Source organism: Hippopotamus amphibius, chromosome 8, assembly GCF_030028045.1.
Source record: "Hippopotamus amphibius kiboko isolate mHipAmp2 chromosome 8, mHipAmp2.hap2, whole genome shotgun sequence".
Lineage (NCBI taxonomy): Eukaryota > Metazoa > Chordata > Mammalia > Artiodactyla > Hippopotamidae > Hippopotamus > Hippopotamus amphibius.
In genome coordinates, this window is record NC_080193.1 from 7,946,978 (window position 1) to 7,961,780 (window position 14,803).

General features: G+C 40.5%; 1 protein-coding gene across 2 annotated transcripts in view; it reads right to left on the reverse strand.

Moving 5' to 3' along the window:
• The window catches only part of GRK3 (G protein-coupled receptor kinase 3), a 122,987-nt gene that overhangs the window by 41,476 nt on the left and 66,708 nt on the right, over positions 1 to 14,803 (reverse strand). For both annotated transcript variants that reach the window (XM_057746128.1, XM_057746129.1), the window contains 5 exons: positions 13,715 to 13,816; positions 11,984 to 12,058; positions 6,731 to 6,792; positions 2,358 to 2,409; positions 381 to 472 (listed from right to left, as the gene is read on the reverse strand). In XM_057746128.1, the coding sequence (XP_057602111.1) occupies positions 381 to 472; positions 2,358 to 2,409; positions 6,731 to 6,792; positions 11,984 to 12,058; positions 13,715 to 13,816 (383 nt within the window). The remainder of the gene's footprint in view (positions 1 to 380; positions 473 to 2,357; positions 2,410 to 6,730; positions 6,793 to 11,983; positions 12,059 to 13,714; positions 13,817 to 14,803) is intronic.

Sequence of the window (14,803 nt, forward strand, 5' to 3'; positions counted from 1 at the left end):
ATACGCTAAATCACAGGTGAGTCAGAAGAGAATGTCTCTCCCCTGCAAAGCAGAGAATTCTTTGCTGTCTGATCGCACTGGGAGGCCGTAACCCCCCTTCTTGGCCACCTCTGGATTCCTGGCTCTTCCCGCACGGCCTGAACCACTGCAGGCTCCCGATACATGGTTTCAGGTCACCTTTCTGTTTAGCCCTACGAGGCAGACATTCCAGACCATCTCATTTGCTGTGCTTTACAAAATACAGCATATTTCCTTCTGAGGTAAATTACTGCAGGAGTGAGATCACAGGTTTCCGTAAATCTACAGAGGGGTTTTCTTTTGACGCGAGCAGAAAATTCTCTTAATATTCCAAGCAAAACATACGCACGTAGAAAGCTTACATTTTCCCAGTGTCTGCTTTCCTGCAACCGTATACTTCACCAAATCCTCCTCGCCCAATAATCCGGTGCACGCTGAAATCATTCATGGTCAACTGTGAATTCAAAACGCGACATGGAAACGTAAAACTGCATAAAAATGATGCTGCTGTTTTCATGCGAAACATGTACAATTAAAAGAGCGATTCTGACACATCCGCCCTTTCCGTGACTGGTCCCTCAAACTGAGATGAGAAGCACAAGGTGGCAGGATGTTCTAGAACCACCTTCTACGCAAACTGCACAGAACGCACACCACGGAGGCGAATGGAAAGATGACACAGTGGTAGCCAAGTTAGACTGTTTTTTTCAATCTCATAAATCTTGTCAGATGTACACTTTGAAGACAACTGAATGTGAAATTTCCGGTCAAAGCACAAAGCAACATCAGCGACTCTGAAGCCTAAAGTTTGGGAGCAGCTCCACAATGCCAGCAACTGTCATGGTAGAAAAATAAGTCCATGTCAAGGCCATCTATGTTTTCCAAACAGCGGCCCATGTGACCAGAAAGCCCAACAGATGCTGGCCATGTGAATTTTTTATCAATAACGTCAGTGAGTAGAGAGGACTCATGCTGGGCATGTGAGCGTGAAACCGGACCGAGTGTGAGCAACTCTATGAAGAGGCTTTATTCATAAGCACTTGGCTTTTGTCAATATCATCGCAGCAGTGCCCTGCTTCCTAAGCAGTTTTCATAGCAGTAGACAGTACAAAGGCGGATAGACGGCCCTATGTTCATGGAAAGAGGCCATCAGACAATAGCAGATGCCTACTAGTTTACGTGTCCTGGCAAATGAAGGGTCAGACGCGGGAAGGGCTTCCCCAGACGACCCTTCAAACAGCATGTCTGCAGCCAGGCAGGGGCACGTGGCCCACAAGCTTCATGTGTGGTGCTCAGAGGACATGAGGACGTGAAGACGTGAGGATACCATGCCTGCTAAAGGAGCACAAGGACAAGGAAGAGCCACAGCTGATATAAGGGGGTTTTTTTCCTTTCTTTTTTTTCTTTGTTTTTGGCCGTGCTGCGGCATGCAAGATCTCAGTTCCCAGACCAGGGATCGAACCTGTGCTCCCTGCAATGGAAGCGTGGAGTCTTAACCACTGGACCACCAGGGGAGTCCAGATAAGGGATTATCTTAAAAAATGTGTCATTGCCTCTTGCTTCTCAATCCTGCCAGGAAATGGCGTGGAGAGCGGAGGTTAAAAAGAAAAAAAAAAAAAAAACTCACTTCTTCCAACAGTACTGTGCAAGTAAAAAACTCAAAAAAAAAAAAAAAAATCCAGGTGTTTTTTTTTCTCAACTGCAAACCTATGTGAAGGGAGAGCATGAAGGAGAGGGGAAGAGAAATGTACACTCTAAAAGCGAAGTAAAGAACATGCCCTAGAATTACCCACATTAAAGAGCTAAAAGGGGATGCAATGCCAAGGGGATAAGGTTAGAAAGTAGCCTGTCTTTGAGGACGGCCTTTATCATTCTCAAAATAATAATAATAAAAAAACAGAACCGTGGTCCTAGTGAAAGATGTCACCATGTTTACTACATGACTGCACCCGAGAATAAGGAAAAACAAAAAACAAAACAGAAACTTTACCAAGATGGCAAAAGGCCCAGGTATACGGGAACTACATTATGCAGAAAATTTGTATTTTTACTACTATTTCTGTTAAAAGGTCAATTACCGCTTAAAATATCCTTTTTTAAATAAATAAATGCATTCTTCTATGAATATGAAAAAAGAGAACTAAAACGCAAAGTGTTTACAACCGGGCATGGGAGGATGGATTTTTTTCACGCATGAAGCCGTAAGCGCGACATCTGCTTGGGCAGTGTGTTACCCCTGGGAATATGCTGCCTAATAAAGTATTTTCTCACGGAGCTGAGCCAGAGGAAGTTTTTATTAAAAAAAAAAAGAAAAAAAGAAACGCAAAGATGATACTCACATGGATATTTAATTCCACGTTTTTCCACTGACAAAATCTAGTGAACTTGTCACTGAAAGAGAATGCAAGGAATTACTGAAAAGTTAAATGTCAAGTTCACAGAGAAGCTAGAATTGTACCGCTTAATGGAAGACTTCGTGTTTCTCCTTTAATCATCACTTTGCTATGGTGGCATCTATATCTGAGCCAGCAGTGTCCAACAGACAGGTAGCACAAGCCACACACGTAATTTAATTTTAATGACATATTTTACTTAAACCAATATATCAAAGAATTATCATTTCAACATAAAATTAAATCAAATCAATATAAAACTTTAATGAGAAGTCTACATTCTTGTTTCTGTATTAAGTCTTTGAAACCTGGTGGGTATTTTGCATCCGTAACCCAGCTTAATTCAGGCTAGTCATATTTCAAGAGTTCCGTAACTACAGGTGGTTAGTGGCTGCATTAATGGACAGTGCAGCTCTAAATGACCAAAAAAAAAATTTAATGTTTACAAATAGTTATAGGAATAGCACATATTCAAATAGTGGTTATCACGTGCCTGGCCCTGTTCATTTACTTCTTCAACAACTCCGCGATCAGTACTGTGATGGTCTCCAATTTACGGCTGAGAAGGCCTGAGCTTGCCCAAGGTCACAGGGAGAGAGAATGGGTGGATTTGAACCCAAACCAATGTCTGCCTCACAAATATACAAACAGTGCAGGAGAGAAACCCTCAGACAAGAATCAGAAGATGGAGTAAGTCGCACTGCATTGAGAAGCTCCCACAGTTTACTCAGCTGCTGGAAGAGTTGTTTTTTTCATCCATGAAGTAAGAAAACTACTATCCCATTAATAAACACATTATTTGGATCACTTTTTATTAATGAGCAACATATCTATAAAGTGTTTCTTTTAATTTTTTTTTCAGAAGACATGTGCTCTGGATTGAGTACTCCTTGAAAGCAAAGAACGTCCTTGGTGATTACTGGCTTTCATTTAGCTCCTGGCATGATTCCTTACATAGCCCAGTATTCAGGGTTCTATGAAGGAAAGAATGAATTAAAAAAGGAAGACAGGGAGGGACAGAGGAAGGCAGGAAGGGACGGAGGAGGTTCTTAGGAAGTGCAAGTTACAGGTATCATCAGCACTGTAAGACAAAGCCTTAAGGCATCCAAATATCCCAGGTCCCTGGGGGTTTCATCTACTATGCCTTCTAAGGACCTTTAAAAAATATTTCTGAGGCTAATAATCAAATTAAGAATTAAAAGCAGAAGAACTCTCGTAATTACATAGCATCTTTTTTCAATGACTCTGAAATGACTTTTAAAGAGCGCTTCACTGATCCTTCTAACATCTCTCTGAGGCTGGGAAAATAAATTTTGAGTGCCTGAGACGTATTTCAAAGAGGTTTTTTTTTTTTTTAAAGCATGGTGAGTGCAAAAGGTGAAACCACACTGGGGTGAATAAATCCATGACTTTGAAATCACTTGGTGCGTGGGGCTACCTCACACCCTGTCTTCTCACAGATTCTGGAGTTCAGAGATGGCAACAGGGGTTGGGGGGTGTGATCTGGCACATTTTACGAACTTGCAGACTAGCTGGGGAGGGTGAACAACCAGGGAGAGAGAAGTGCCCTGCTGGCCAAGAGAAGAGTCCAGGAAAATCAACTCCCAACCCATACCCTGTGCCAAAAGAACACACACTCCATCAAAAAATAAGAACATACATCTTGCCTATTAGATCTGGTTTGCTGTAACAAGTTCTTCTTTAGGAAGTACAGACGGCTCCTGGGTGCCCAGGCTCAGTCACATGCCCACAGGTTTCCCTGAGTGCCATGCCTAGTCAATAGCTAGTTACTAGAATGGGCACTTCTGGATGGGGAGGAGGAACCAGGGCTGAGAACAGGGCTACGTAGCCAGAGCCCCTGCAGGTGATTTACCGCCACCTCGGAGGGAAGGGCAGCGGTGAAAGATACCAAGATGACTAGGGTGCAGCAAGGGTGAGCAGAGCAAGTGTTTTTAACTCTAACCCCTCGCGTGCGGCTTTCGATTACTGAGCAATCTGATGTTCACTGCTGAAGTAAGGCTCACCAGCCTCATCCAGAAGAGGAAAAGTCTCTCTCTGGGATTCAGCCCCGCCGGGAATGTAGCCCCGTGTCCCTGCTGGGCCTCGGGAGAAAGTGGAGAGGTGGGCTCAGCACTGCTGAAGATGTCCTCTTTTTTTTTTTTTTTTCTAATTTAATTGAAGTATAATGTTGTGTTAATTTCTGCTGAACAGCAAAGTGATTCAGTTATACATATATATACCCTTTTCCATTATGGTTCATCACAGGACACTGAATGTAGCTCCCTGTGCTCTACAGTAGGACCTTGTTGTTTATCCATCCTCTATATAATAATTTCCACCTGCTAACCCCAAATCCCCAATCCAACCCCTGCTCCCCCTTGGCAACCATAAGTCTGTTCTCTATGTGAAGACTTCCTCTCTACTTCTTTATCATCAAACTGCAGTGTGGCCACCGAGAAAAATCGCCTGAACTGAGGCCCTCGGAGAGCATGCCCGGTCCTGGCGATGCCGAAGGGTACAAGGTTCTATTTATGGAGTGCCCGTGCTTTTCAAAACCCAAACTCTAAATTCTTGGCCTGACAATGGATTTTTTAACTGTAAATTTGAGAATGTAGTAACATAAAAAGAACGAAATATATAGAGAGATGAACAAAGTGACTTCAAAAATAATTCATTTATATAAAATGGTAATGGTTTCAGAAAATCCAGTGCACATGCTTCCCTAAAATGGAGACAGCTTCGCTTGTATTTCCTGTGACAGTAAGAGTGAATGGTTAGGGGGAGGTGGGTGGAGGAGGGAAGGACTGGGAGTTTGGGATTAGCAGATGCAAACTATTATATAGAGAATGAATAAAAAACAGGGTCCTACTGTACAGCACTGGGAACTATATTCAATATCCTGGGATAAACCATCATGGGAAAGACTATGAAAAAGAATGTGTGTGCATATATATGTATATATATAACTGAATCACTTTGCTGTACAGCAGAAATTAACACTGTAAATCAACTATACTTCAATAAAATTAAAAAAAAAAAGTGAATGGTTGACTCAGTGGGAGAAAATGACTGTACAGGTTTACACAGTGGAGTTAACATGACCTCCTGCCCAATTTTAATTCCCATCCCCATTCCTCCCCTCTCCCTCAAGGATCACATAAAAGCCAGGTTGACCCAAGAGTTTGGGAAAGGTCAGATTTTAGAATCAGCAGCAACGGAGACAGTGCAGGACTCGACTGAGTCTCCCTCCTGGGCCGGCGCTGTATCCCCTCAGTTTGCTTCCACTGCTGTTGGTAAAACCTCTGCTCCAGCTCAGAAAAACGTAATCATTTGTAGGCAGATTTGTTTCCCGAAGTACTGACTCTACTCCAAGATAAAATTCTCTCTTGAACTCTGGTAGCATCATGACACAACTTTTTTTTTTTTTTAATTACTTTTGTTCTGTGAACATGTGGAGAGGGAAAAAAAAGAAAAGGAAAACTGCACTGAAGCATTTGTTCTGGAAGGGCAATTACTGAACAGCTGCGGGCTGCTCCAGCCACGCGGCACGATCACCACGACCGTTGTCTAGAAATTAGCCGAGTTTAGGGAGAAGAGTACAGTCAGCGGGAATGCAGATTCAGGGTTAGAGGGTCTGATTCCAAAAGTGCATTATCACAGAGGAACACTCCAAATACGGAAGGATGGACTCTTAGGTGCCTGAGAAGCATATGCACACCTTTATAGGCATCACTGAGAATTTTCAGAATTTTATACGACAGACATACTCTATAGTTTGAGTAACCCAGAGGGACATGTTTATTGGGCATATTAATGATATATATAACTGCAGACATTTGCCGACATTTAAATTCTGCTACGTAAAGAATCAAGAGAAGGCCTGTCTCACTTTGAAGGATATGATTTCAATGTATAAACAAATGAATCAGATACAGACCTGTGCTTGCATTAGCAAAGGGTGTCCCCATAAGATACTTTTAATATTGAGGTTCCCTAGTCTATTTAAATTTTGGATCATTTGGAAACTAAAGAACTAAAGGTCAAAGGGATGTTACGATATACAAATCCTAAATTATACAGATGAAACTATCTAATGCAAAGCCTGGCACATAGCACATGGTCAATAAATGCTTGTTGAATGAATAAAGTAACACATTTTTGAGGACAGCACTTACTGGGTAAAACGAGATACACCTACACAGTACAAGATTTTATATATACATGAATATACATATATATACATGAATATATATATAAGATAAGGTTACATGTCAAATATATCTCAATTAAAAAAAGATTTCATACACAAAGTTTCATACCTTTCCATGAATTTTTGAAAAATGCTGCCTCGAAGACTTTCACAAATTTCTTCTATATATGGCTGGAAAGGAGAGAAAAAAAATTCCACACTGCATCAGCAAGAACAGGTTAAAGTGAAAAACACAAACAGACGAGACTCAGACGAGGTGAGGCTCCCAATTACGTGCTCCCACAGCACCCTGTACTCGCTCTTCTCAGCACTTGTCCAGTTTTCACCACTGGACTCATGGTCACAATCATTTACTTAGCAGTAATCTATGCCACTCAATGGCATGTTCCATGAAGGCGAGGACAGGTCTGTCCTGTGTGCTGCAGCATCCCTACTGCCTAGCACAGCTCCTGGCAAGTCATGGGCGTGTCTTAAACGGCTGGAATTAGCTTCATGGGCATGTGATCCGTGCAGTCCCAGTGCTCTGCTTGGTACCCTGCTGTCGCCATCTTGAAATTCTTGATAATTTCTCAACAAGTCCCACCACCCCCATCTTCATTATGTACTAAGCCCTGTAAGTTATGTAGCACATCCTGTAAATTACTATTAATTATATAATTGCTATTAATTACGATTATCATAAAAGATCAGCATTGACTTTTAAGGACTAAAAGCCAAGGGACCCATAGAGTAAATTTTCTTTTAACTGGCTATTCCCAAGGTCGTTCAGCAAGTTCAAGGCTAAGCCGGGATTAAGTCAAGGGCTCCTGGCTCACACGTGCAGTGCTCTTTCCCTATGGAGAACAATCTACTTCAATTTCACACCACTTTACACATTACCGAATAAACTGCATAAGCTTATTTTCCATGGGATAGACTTCATATCAAGAACTATAAAACTATCAAACGCCAACATTGCACAGCTCAGCCCAGAGCCAATTAGTTTTGGAAAATATCTTCATACCCTACACTCACTAAATGAGGCAAATTTAATGTTTTCTGTGTCTTTGTAGATCATCCTGAAAATGTGCAAAAAAGAAGGACCAGATCAGGAACTGTCCAAGGCACATAATCAAACTAGGAAGTCTGCAGAAGCCACAGTCACCAACACAGGCAGTGAGACCACTGCAGCTCGCCTGGGAGCCCCATTTCCTGCCCAGGGGCTAAGCCAGCCTCCAGCGCCTGGCAGGGCTATTGCTGTCCTGGGCTGCGGGCACTGGAACTGGTCACTAAGGCCAAATGGACTTTGTTCCCTCCTTAGTAACAGGGGAAACTGAAGCCCTCTGCAGCTCTGAAATCCTGTGTTTCTGTGATGACATATAATAGTGATCTTCTGCCAAGTCTTCTAGATGCTAAAGACCAAGGGTCACAAGTCTCAAGAGGTTCGCAAGACAAAAGAGATCCAGTGTTGAAAGATGTATGAAAAGGATAAACCTGTATATCACAGAGTTTTCTATTTACAAAGACTGTTATGTTAATAGTTTTTCATATTTCATAAAACATCCTTACTTTTGCTAATAAAAGATGAAGTTCACCAGAAATTCTTAAGACTGGATACAATACACCACGTTGCCATTTACAACATGAAGAACCACAAAATGTGTCAAGTTAGCAGCGCAAAAGCCAGAGTTCAACAGAGGGCTCATGAGCAAGCCACCTCACCTCTCTGATTCTCAGTTCCCTTAATCTGTAAAATGGGAGAGTCACATCTAACTTGCAAGGCCACTGTGAGAATTTAATAAGATTAAGAACACTGAGAGCCAAGCACAGGGCCTGGCATGTTCTAGCAACCTAAATGTAAGCCAGGACCCCTCCCAACTCTTGCCGCCAAATGTTCCTGTGCAATTACTTATTTCTAAAGTCAACTTTGCAAACAAAATGGATAAAAGGCATTTTGTATTTACTTTCAGAGCATTTTTTTTCAACTACCTTCTTCTCCTTCATAAGAAATTTCAACTCAGGCATCACACTTTCTGATTTCTAAATATATGATAAACCTATGGTAATCAAAATAGTATGGTACTGACATAGAAACAGACACTATGGACCAATGGAACAGAGAGTCCAGAAGCAAATCCACACACCTATGGTCAACTGACCTTTGACAAGGGCATCAGGCACACAATGGGAAAGGATAGTCTCTTCAATAAATGGAGAATGAGACTGGACCCTTATCTCACACCATATACAAAAATCAATGCAAGATGAATTAAAGACTTAAATATAAGACCTGAAAGTGTACAACTATTAGAAGAAAACACAGGGGGAAAAAACTTCTTGATACTGGTCTGGGTGATGATTTTTTGGATATGACATCAAAAGCTCAGGCAACAAAAGCAAAAACAGACAAGTGGGATTGCATCAAACTAAAAAGCTTCTGCAGAGCAAAGGAAACAATTACAGGAGTGAAAAGGCAACCTGTAGAATGAAAGAAGAGATCTGCAAACCATGTATCTGATAAGGGGTTAATATTCAAAATATATGAGGAACTCGACTCAAGAGGCAAAAACTAAATCACCCGATTCAAAAGTGGGCTGAGGGCCTGAATAGACATTTTTCAAAAGACATACAAATGGCCAACAGGCATAGGAAAAGGTGCTCAACATCACTAATCATCAAGGAAATGCAAATCAAAGCCACACTGAGATATCACTTCACATCTGCTAGGATGGCTATTATCAGAAAGTAAAGAGGTAAGTGTTGGTGAGGATGTAGAGAAAAGGGAACCCTTGTGTACTGTTGGTGGGAATGTAAACTGGTGCAGCCATTATGGAAAACAGTATAAAGATTCCTCAAAAAATTAAAAACAGAACTACCATATTATCCAGCAGTTCCCCTTCTAGTATATATCCAAAGGAAATGAAATCAGTATCTTGAAGAGATGTCTGCACACCCATGTTCACTGCAGCACTATTCACAACAGTAAAGATATGGAAACAACCTAAGTGTCCGTCAGTGGATGAATGGATAAAGAAGATGTGGGATGGATACACACACACACACACATTTATTTATTTATTTATTTATTTATTTAAATACACAATGGTATACTATTCAGTCTTTATAAAAGAAGGAAATCCTGCCATTTGGGACACCATGGGTGAATCTGGAGAACATTATGCCAAGTAAAATAAGCCAGACACAGAAAGACAAATACAGTATAATCTCTCCTATAAGTGGAATCCGAAAAAAGTCTAACCCATAAAAGTAGAGTAGAATGGTGGTTTCCAAGGGCTGGGATGTGGGGGAAATGGGGAGATGGTGGTCAAAGGGTACAAAGTTTCAGTTATGCAGGATAAATAAGTTCTGGAGAGCTAATGTACAGCAGGGACTACAGTTAACAATCCTGTATTGTACACTCGAAATCTGCTAAGACAGTTGATCTTAAGTGTTCTCACCACACACACACACAAATGTAACCATGTGAGGTGATGGATGTGCTAATTAGCTTGATTACAACAATCATTTCACAAAGAATATGTATATCAAAACATCACATGGTACATCTCCAATCATATATAATTTTTATTTGTCAATTATAACGCATTAAAGCCGGGGGGGAAAAAATTCCAACTCAAAGAATATCAACTAACTTTAATGTTAGTTACATGTTATAGAGGTTAATATCCCTCTATAAACAGGACATCCAAACATAAAACTTCTATTTATACTTTGATCACTGTGTTCTGATGGTATATGTTGTACTGGATTGCAAAAATACACCTTCTTATTTAAATTAACTTAATAAGGGCTATTTCCTTCACATCTGAAATAAGAATACCACCTATTCTCTATTGATTTTACCAGAACATTATTTAATTATTTTCTTATGAACAAATCAGTAGAGTGGAGAAGCAGCTTCTAAATGACTCTTCCTTGAAGGCACAGGGAGAATTTTGGTGGTCTCTGTATCTCACCTGGAACTATCTTTTTGAATGGTATTATGCTGCAGGAAAAGCTAACATCAGAGCTGTAAAACCCATGTGCTGTGAGGTATAATTTAGCAATGTTACATGTAATTGACTACAAGACTGTCTCTGAACCGTGTCAAAGGAAAACTGAAGTTCTGACATGAAAATATCACGAAGGCAACAAACAGCAGGTGTTCACACTGCACCTTTTTGAATGCACAACGCTTGATAAGAGCTGACATTTGTGGAGCACTGTGATAGATGGGCCTGGTGCAAAGCAACTCACACGCACGCAATCCTCAAACCCCTGTTTGCGGGAGAGCCTGCTGTCACTTCCACCACACAGAGGGGAAAACCAAAGGGAGGAGAGGCATGCTACCTGGCCCAGGGTCTCGAAATCCATTTCAGAGCCAAAGGTTATAACCAACTAGACTATAAGAGGTGCTACATTTTACGAGAAGTCCATCTAATTATTTTGGCAGAAAGGTAGCACCTGGTTTGTTACTGTACCCAAATGTTCTCAGAGCCAAATCAATATTTTCTCTCTAGAATAATCAGATTCATTTTGTATATAAATAAAACCTATCATGAGGCACCAAGGCAAAAATCAACTTCCTTCTCTGTAAATGACGGAATAATCCAAGAAATGGAGAAATTAATTATTTTCATTTATGAAAATCATTATATTAATGAATGGCATTCTTTCATATTTCTTGTGACTCACAGAAACATAAAAAGTACATTATCCACTTGAAAATTTGACCATGTCCTTGCAAGCTGCCACCTCTACAGAAAACCCACAGGATGACAGAAAAGGCTTCGGGGAGGAGAGACATTACATCTAAAGAGCAGCAGATACAAAGGCCCATGAGCTGTGGACGGAGTTTTCTGAGTCCTGTAATTGAAACTTATACGACTGTGGTGTGTTCAAGAGGGGAGCCAAGGCAAAATCCAATTCTGCAGTCACGACTCCAAGGCCATTCAGACATTCCCTCTTGATTCTTGAAAATGAATCTATTTCACCTGGGGGGTAATCACTGCAGGGATCAACACCTGGACCACGAGCAAGTCCATCCTATCAAGTCCCTGCTCATCACAGGTGCCTGGCATGTCAAACAGCAACAGGCTTTTTCCTCCAATGTCTTGTCTTGATTGATTTATAGAAAAAAGCATTACTAGAAAGCTCTAGTGGCTTTTTTTCAGGAAAGCCTTCACACAGGCTGTTGGCATAAGAGCACATTTCAATGAGAAGACAGGCAATATTAAACTTCAGTTCTTCCAGACAAGCCTCCAGGTAAGAAATACAGTCTCATACATCAGTTCCTCCAGCACATTCACACATGCAAAGAATGCCCCCAAATCCAACTGTTAAGCGAATTAGACACATTGATTTGGGAAGCATTTTATCTTACCTGAAAAAGAGTTGATGTGACTTGTTTCTTGGATAGATGACTCTGTACGTGTTCTACAGCTTGCTTTGAGAATGGCTTTTAAAAATCAAAAAAACAATGTTTTTTACACAAATATGAAACAGAGCAAACCTCTGTGTGTTCTACAGTATCAAACATATAACTTAACACAACAATTACTAAGCAGTGACCTATGGTGATCCCATCAACATGCATCCTTTAAAAAATCTATTGGATGTTTGCGGGCAATCCAAACAGATGACTGCTCCTCAGAGCTTCCGGAGTTCTTGAGACCATGTCGAGAAGGGTGCTGAGCACCCAACATACCTAATTCCATAGGAGAGCAAGGTTACTTCAATTAAAAAAAGGTGTAAGGAATCGGATTATCACTTATTAAACGCCTTGTCCCTCAACTGGCTGATACTGGGGTCCTAAAAATGTAAAATTTCTATTATATGAGAGAAAATGAATGCATGGAAATATACCTAAGAATTAAATGCCAGGACTGCAAAGCTAAATCACAGTGTTGAAAAGACTAGGTTAAGGAAAGTCTTGTTGTAACCACAGCGGACAGGAATTGGTTCTAAAAGAATGAAACTCACATTGACAAAAACTACAAACTCTGTGTCCTCCCTCAAACTTCAAATGATGTCTGCAATAACACACAAGAAGAGCTTAAAAAGCACGTCACACTGCTAAAAACCCTCTAAATTGTTGATCTGCACGAAAACTATGTTTACAGAGGCTTTCCCGGAGAACACCTGGGATTTTCCAAGGCTCAACCATTCCCCACCAAGGAAGCGAGGCACAGAGCATTACCATTAGCTCTGGCTCAGAAGTTCAGTAAGCACTGCAGACAGCACAATAAATACAGAAGCACTATATGTATATGTATATATCTCTCATCATGGCCAGTGCTGTCCAACCAGACTCTCTGTGATGCTGGAACTGCTGGGTATCGGGGCTGACGGAGTTGCCGCCAGCCACACGTGGGTACTGAGCACTTGAAATGGGGCCGTCAGGAATTCAATTTTTAATTCCATTTGATTTTAATGAATTTAAACACATATAAATACCCACATGTGGCTAATGGCTACTGCATTGGACACTGCAGCCCAGGGCTCTCAGGACACTCTTGGAAAGCAGAGAGATTACAGGGTAAATTTTCACTCTTCATTATTCCACTCCCTCCTAGTGGAATAATTTCCTAGGAACCTAGTTTATCCTAATGACTGAATTGGATGGTTTCTCTGATTTACAAGGAAAAAAGAATGACTTCAACTGTCATTCAACTATTAATGAACTACATTAACATAATAATTACAATCCTCCTTGTTCACTCAAAGAAAGCATTTAGGATTTTTATTGATCAATATTTGATTAGCCTAAATGTTAAGGGAGAGTTAAATGAAAAACAATAAAGCTTAGTTTCCTTTAGAAAGTCTAGAAGGGAGGTTAGCTTTTTATTCCATCGACCTGCATTAGCCATTTTATCAATGTTTGCAGGGAAAGGGTCCACTTTCGGAAACATACTGAGAGTATACGTAGCAACCGCTATTAGATGGGTATTATCAGGAAAGAAACGACAAAAACAGAAGAAATGGGCTCCATCCTGGGTGACTATAGTTTAATTTCTAAACCTCTTCCTCCTATTTTAACTTTCATTCTGGAAACGTTTAAAGGCTGTCTCATATTTACCCATACGAAAGTAATAAATCAAAAAGAGATACTTACATGTGAACAAGACAGCAGCTCCTTCATGATGTAAGTATCATAAATCTGTCGACTTCTACAAAGCCGATCTTCCTCACTCTCCAGCTTTTCATATTCTTTTATCTGGATGGTTAGAAGGTACCATTGTTAGTTTCTGTCTTCCTAGAAACTTACTTCATTAAGGGATATTACTAGTCTTGGCAGACACCACTTCCACATGAGATCAAGCAAATTACCTGAATTGGCCATTTTCACAGGAAACAACTACTTCTAATGTTGTAATAATGAAGTTGGAATCATTTAAATTCAACTTGGAACATACAAATGGACTTTCTTCCTATGATGAACCCTGTCGCTTAAATTTAGAAACACAATATTAGGAAACAAATCCTGCCATGGTTACAATTAGCATACGATGCAGCAGCCACGGACCATTCATCCTTGCCAAGTCTCCTTTGCAAAGCACAAATAATTTAAATTTGCCAGTAATCCAGTTCTAAGAGTTATGATGGAGCTTGTTCTCACTCAACTGGTGTTACAAAATTTGGGAGGAAAGAAAATAATAACCAATTGCCAGGATTCCCACAAAGAGATTTTTTAAAAATCAACTAAATATTTTTGAGAGGCATTAGCCATAGATGAAAGCATTGGTTTTTCACACTGGAACCTTCTCTGCGCTCTAAAAGTATTCACAGAAAGGTTCCTTCAAACTGTATGTTTCGCCACTAACTTCCAGGAGGTAACGTGACGGTGTTAAGATAAACCAAATAACAAAATGAGCCCTGGAAATATTTGCTTTTTGAGGACATGGCCCCTATTACTCTATTACCCCTATAACCTCGTAACAGATGCTCTCAGATCAGAGAAGTGGTTTTATTTATTTACAGAAACACCTCTAATCTAAAAGACGAGAATGAAAACACAAAGGAAATACGGAGCTGGTAAGAAGACTGCAGCAAAGATTTTCAATATAATGACTAATAACCACATATAACTCATTTTTGGAAAAACAAATGCTCCCACCAAGTAGACAGCAATACTACTGACTTTCATCATATCTGAGCGCTCTTTATGCTGCCATGATAAAAAGTGGGGCTGACTACTCCTACG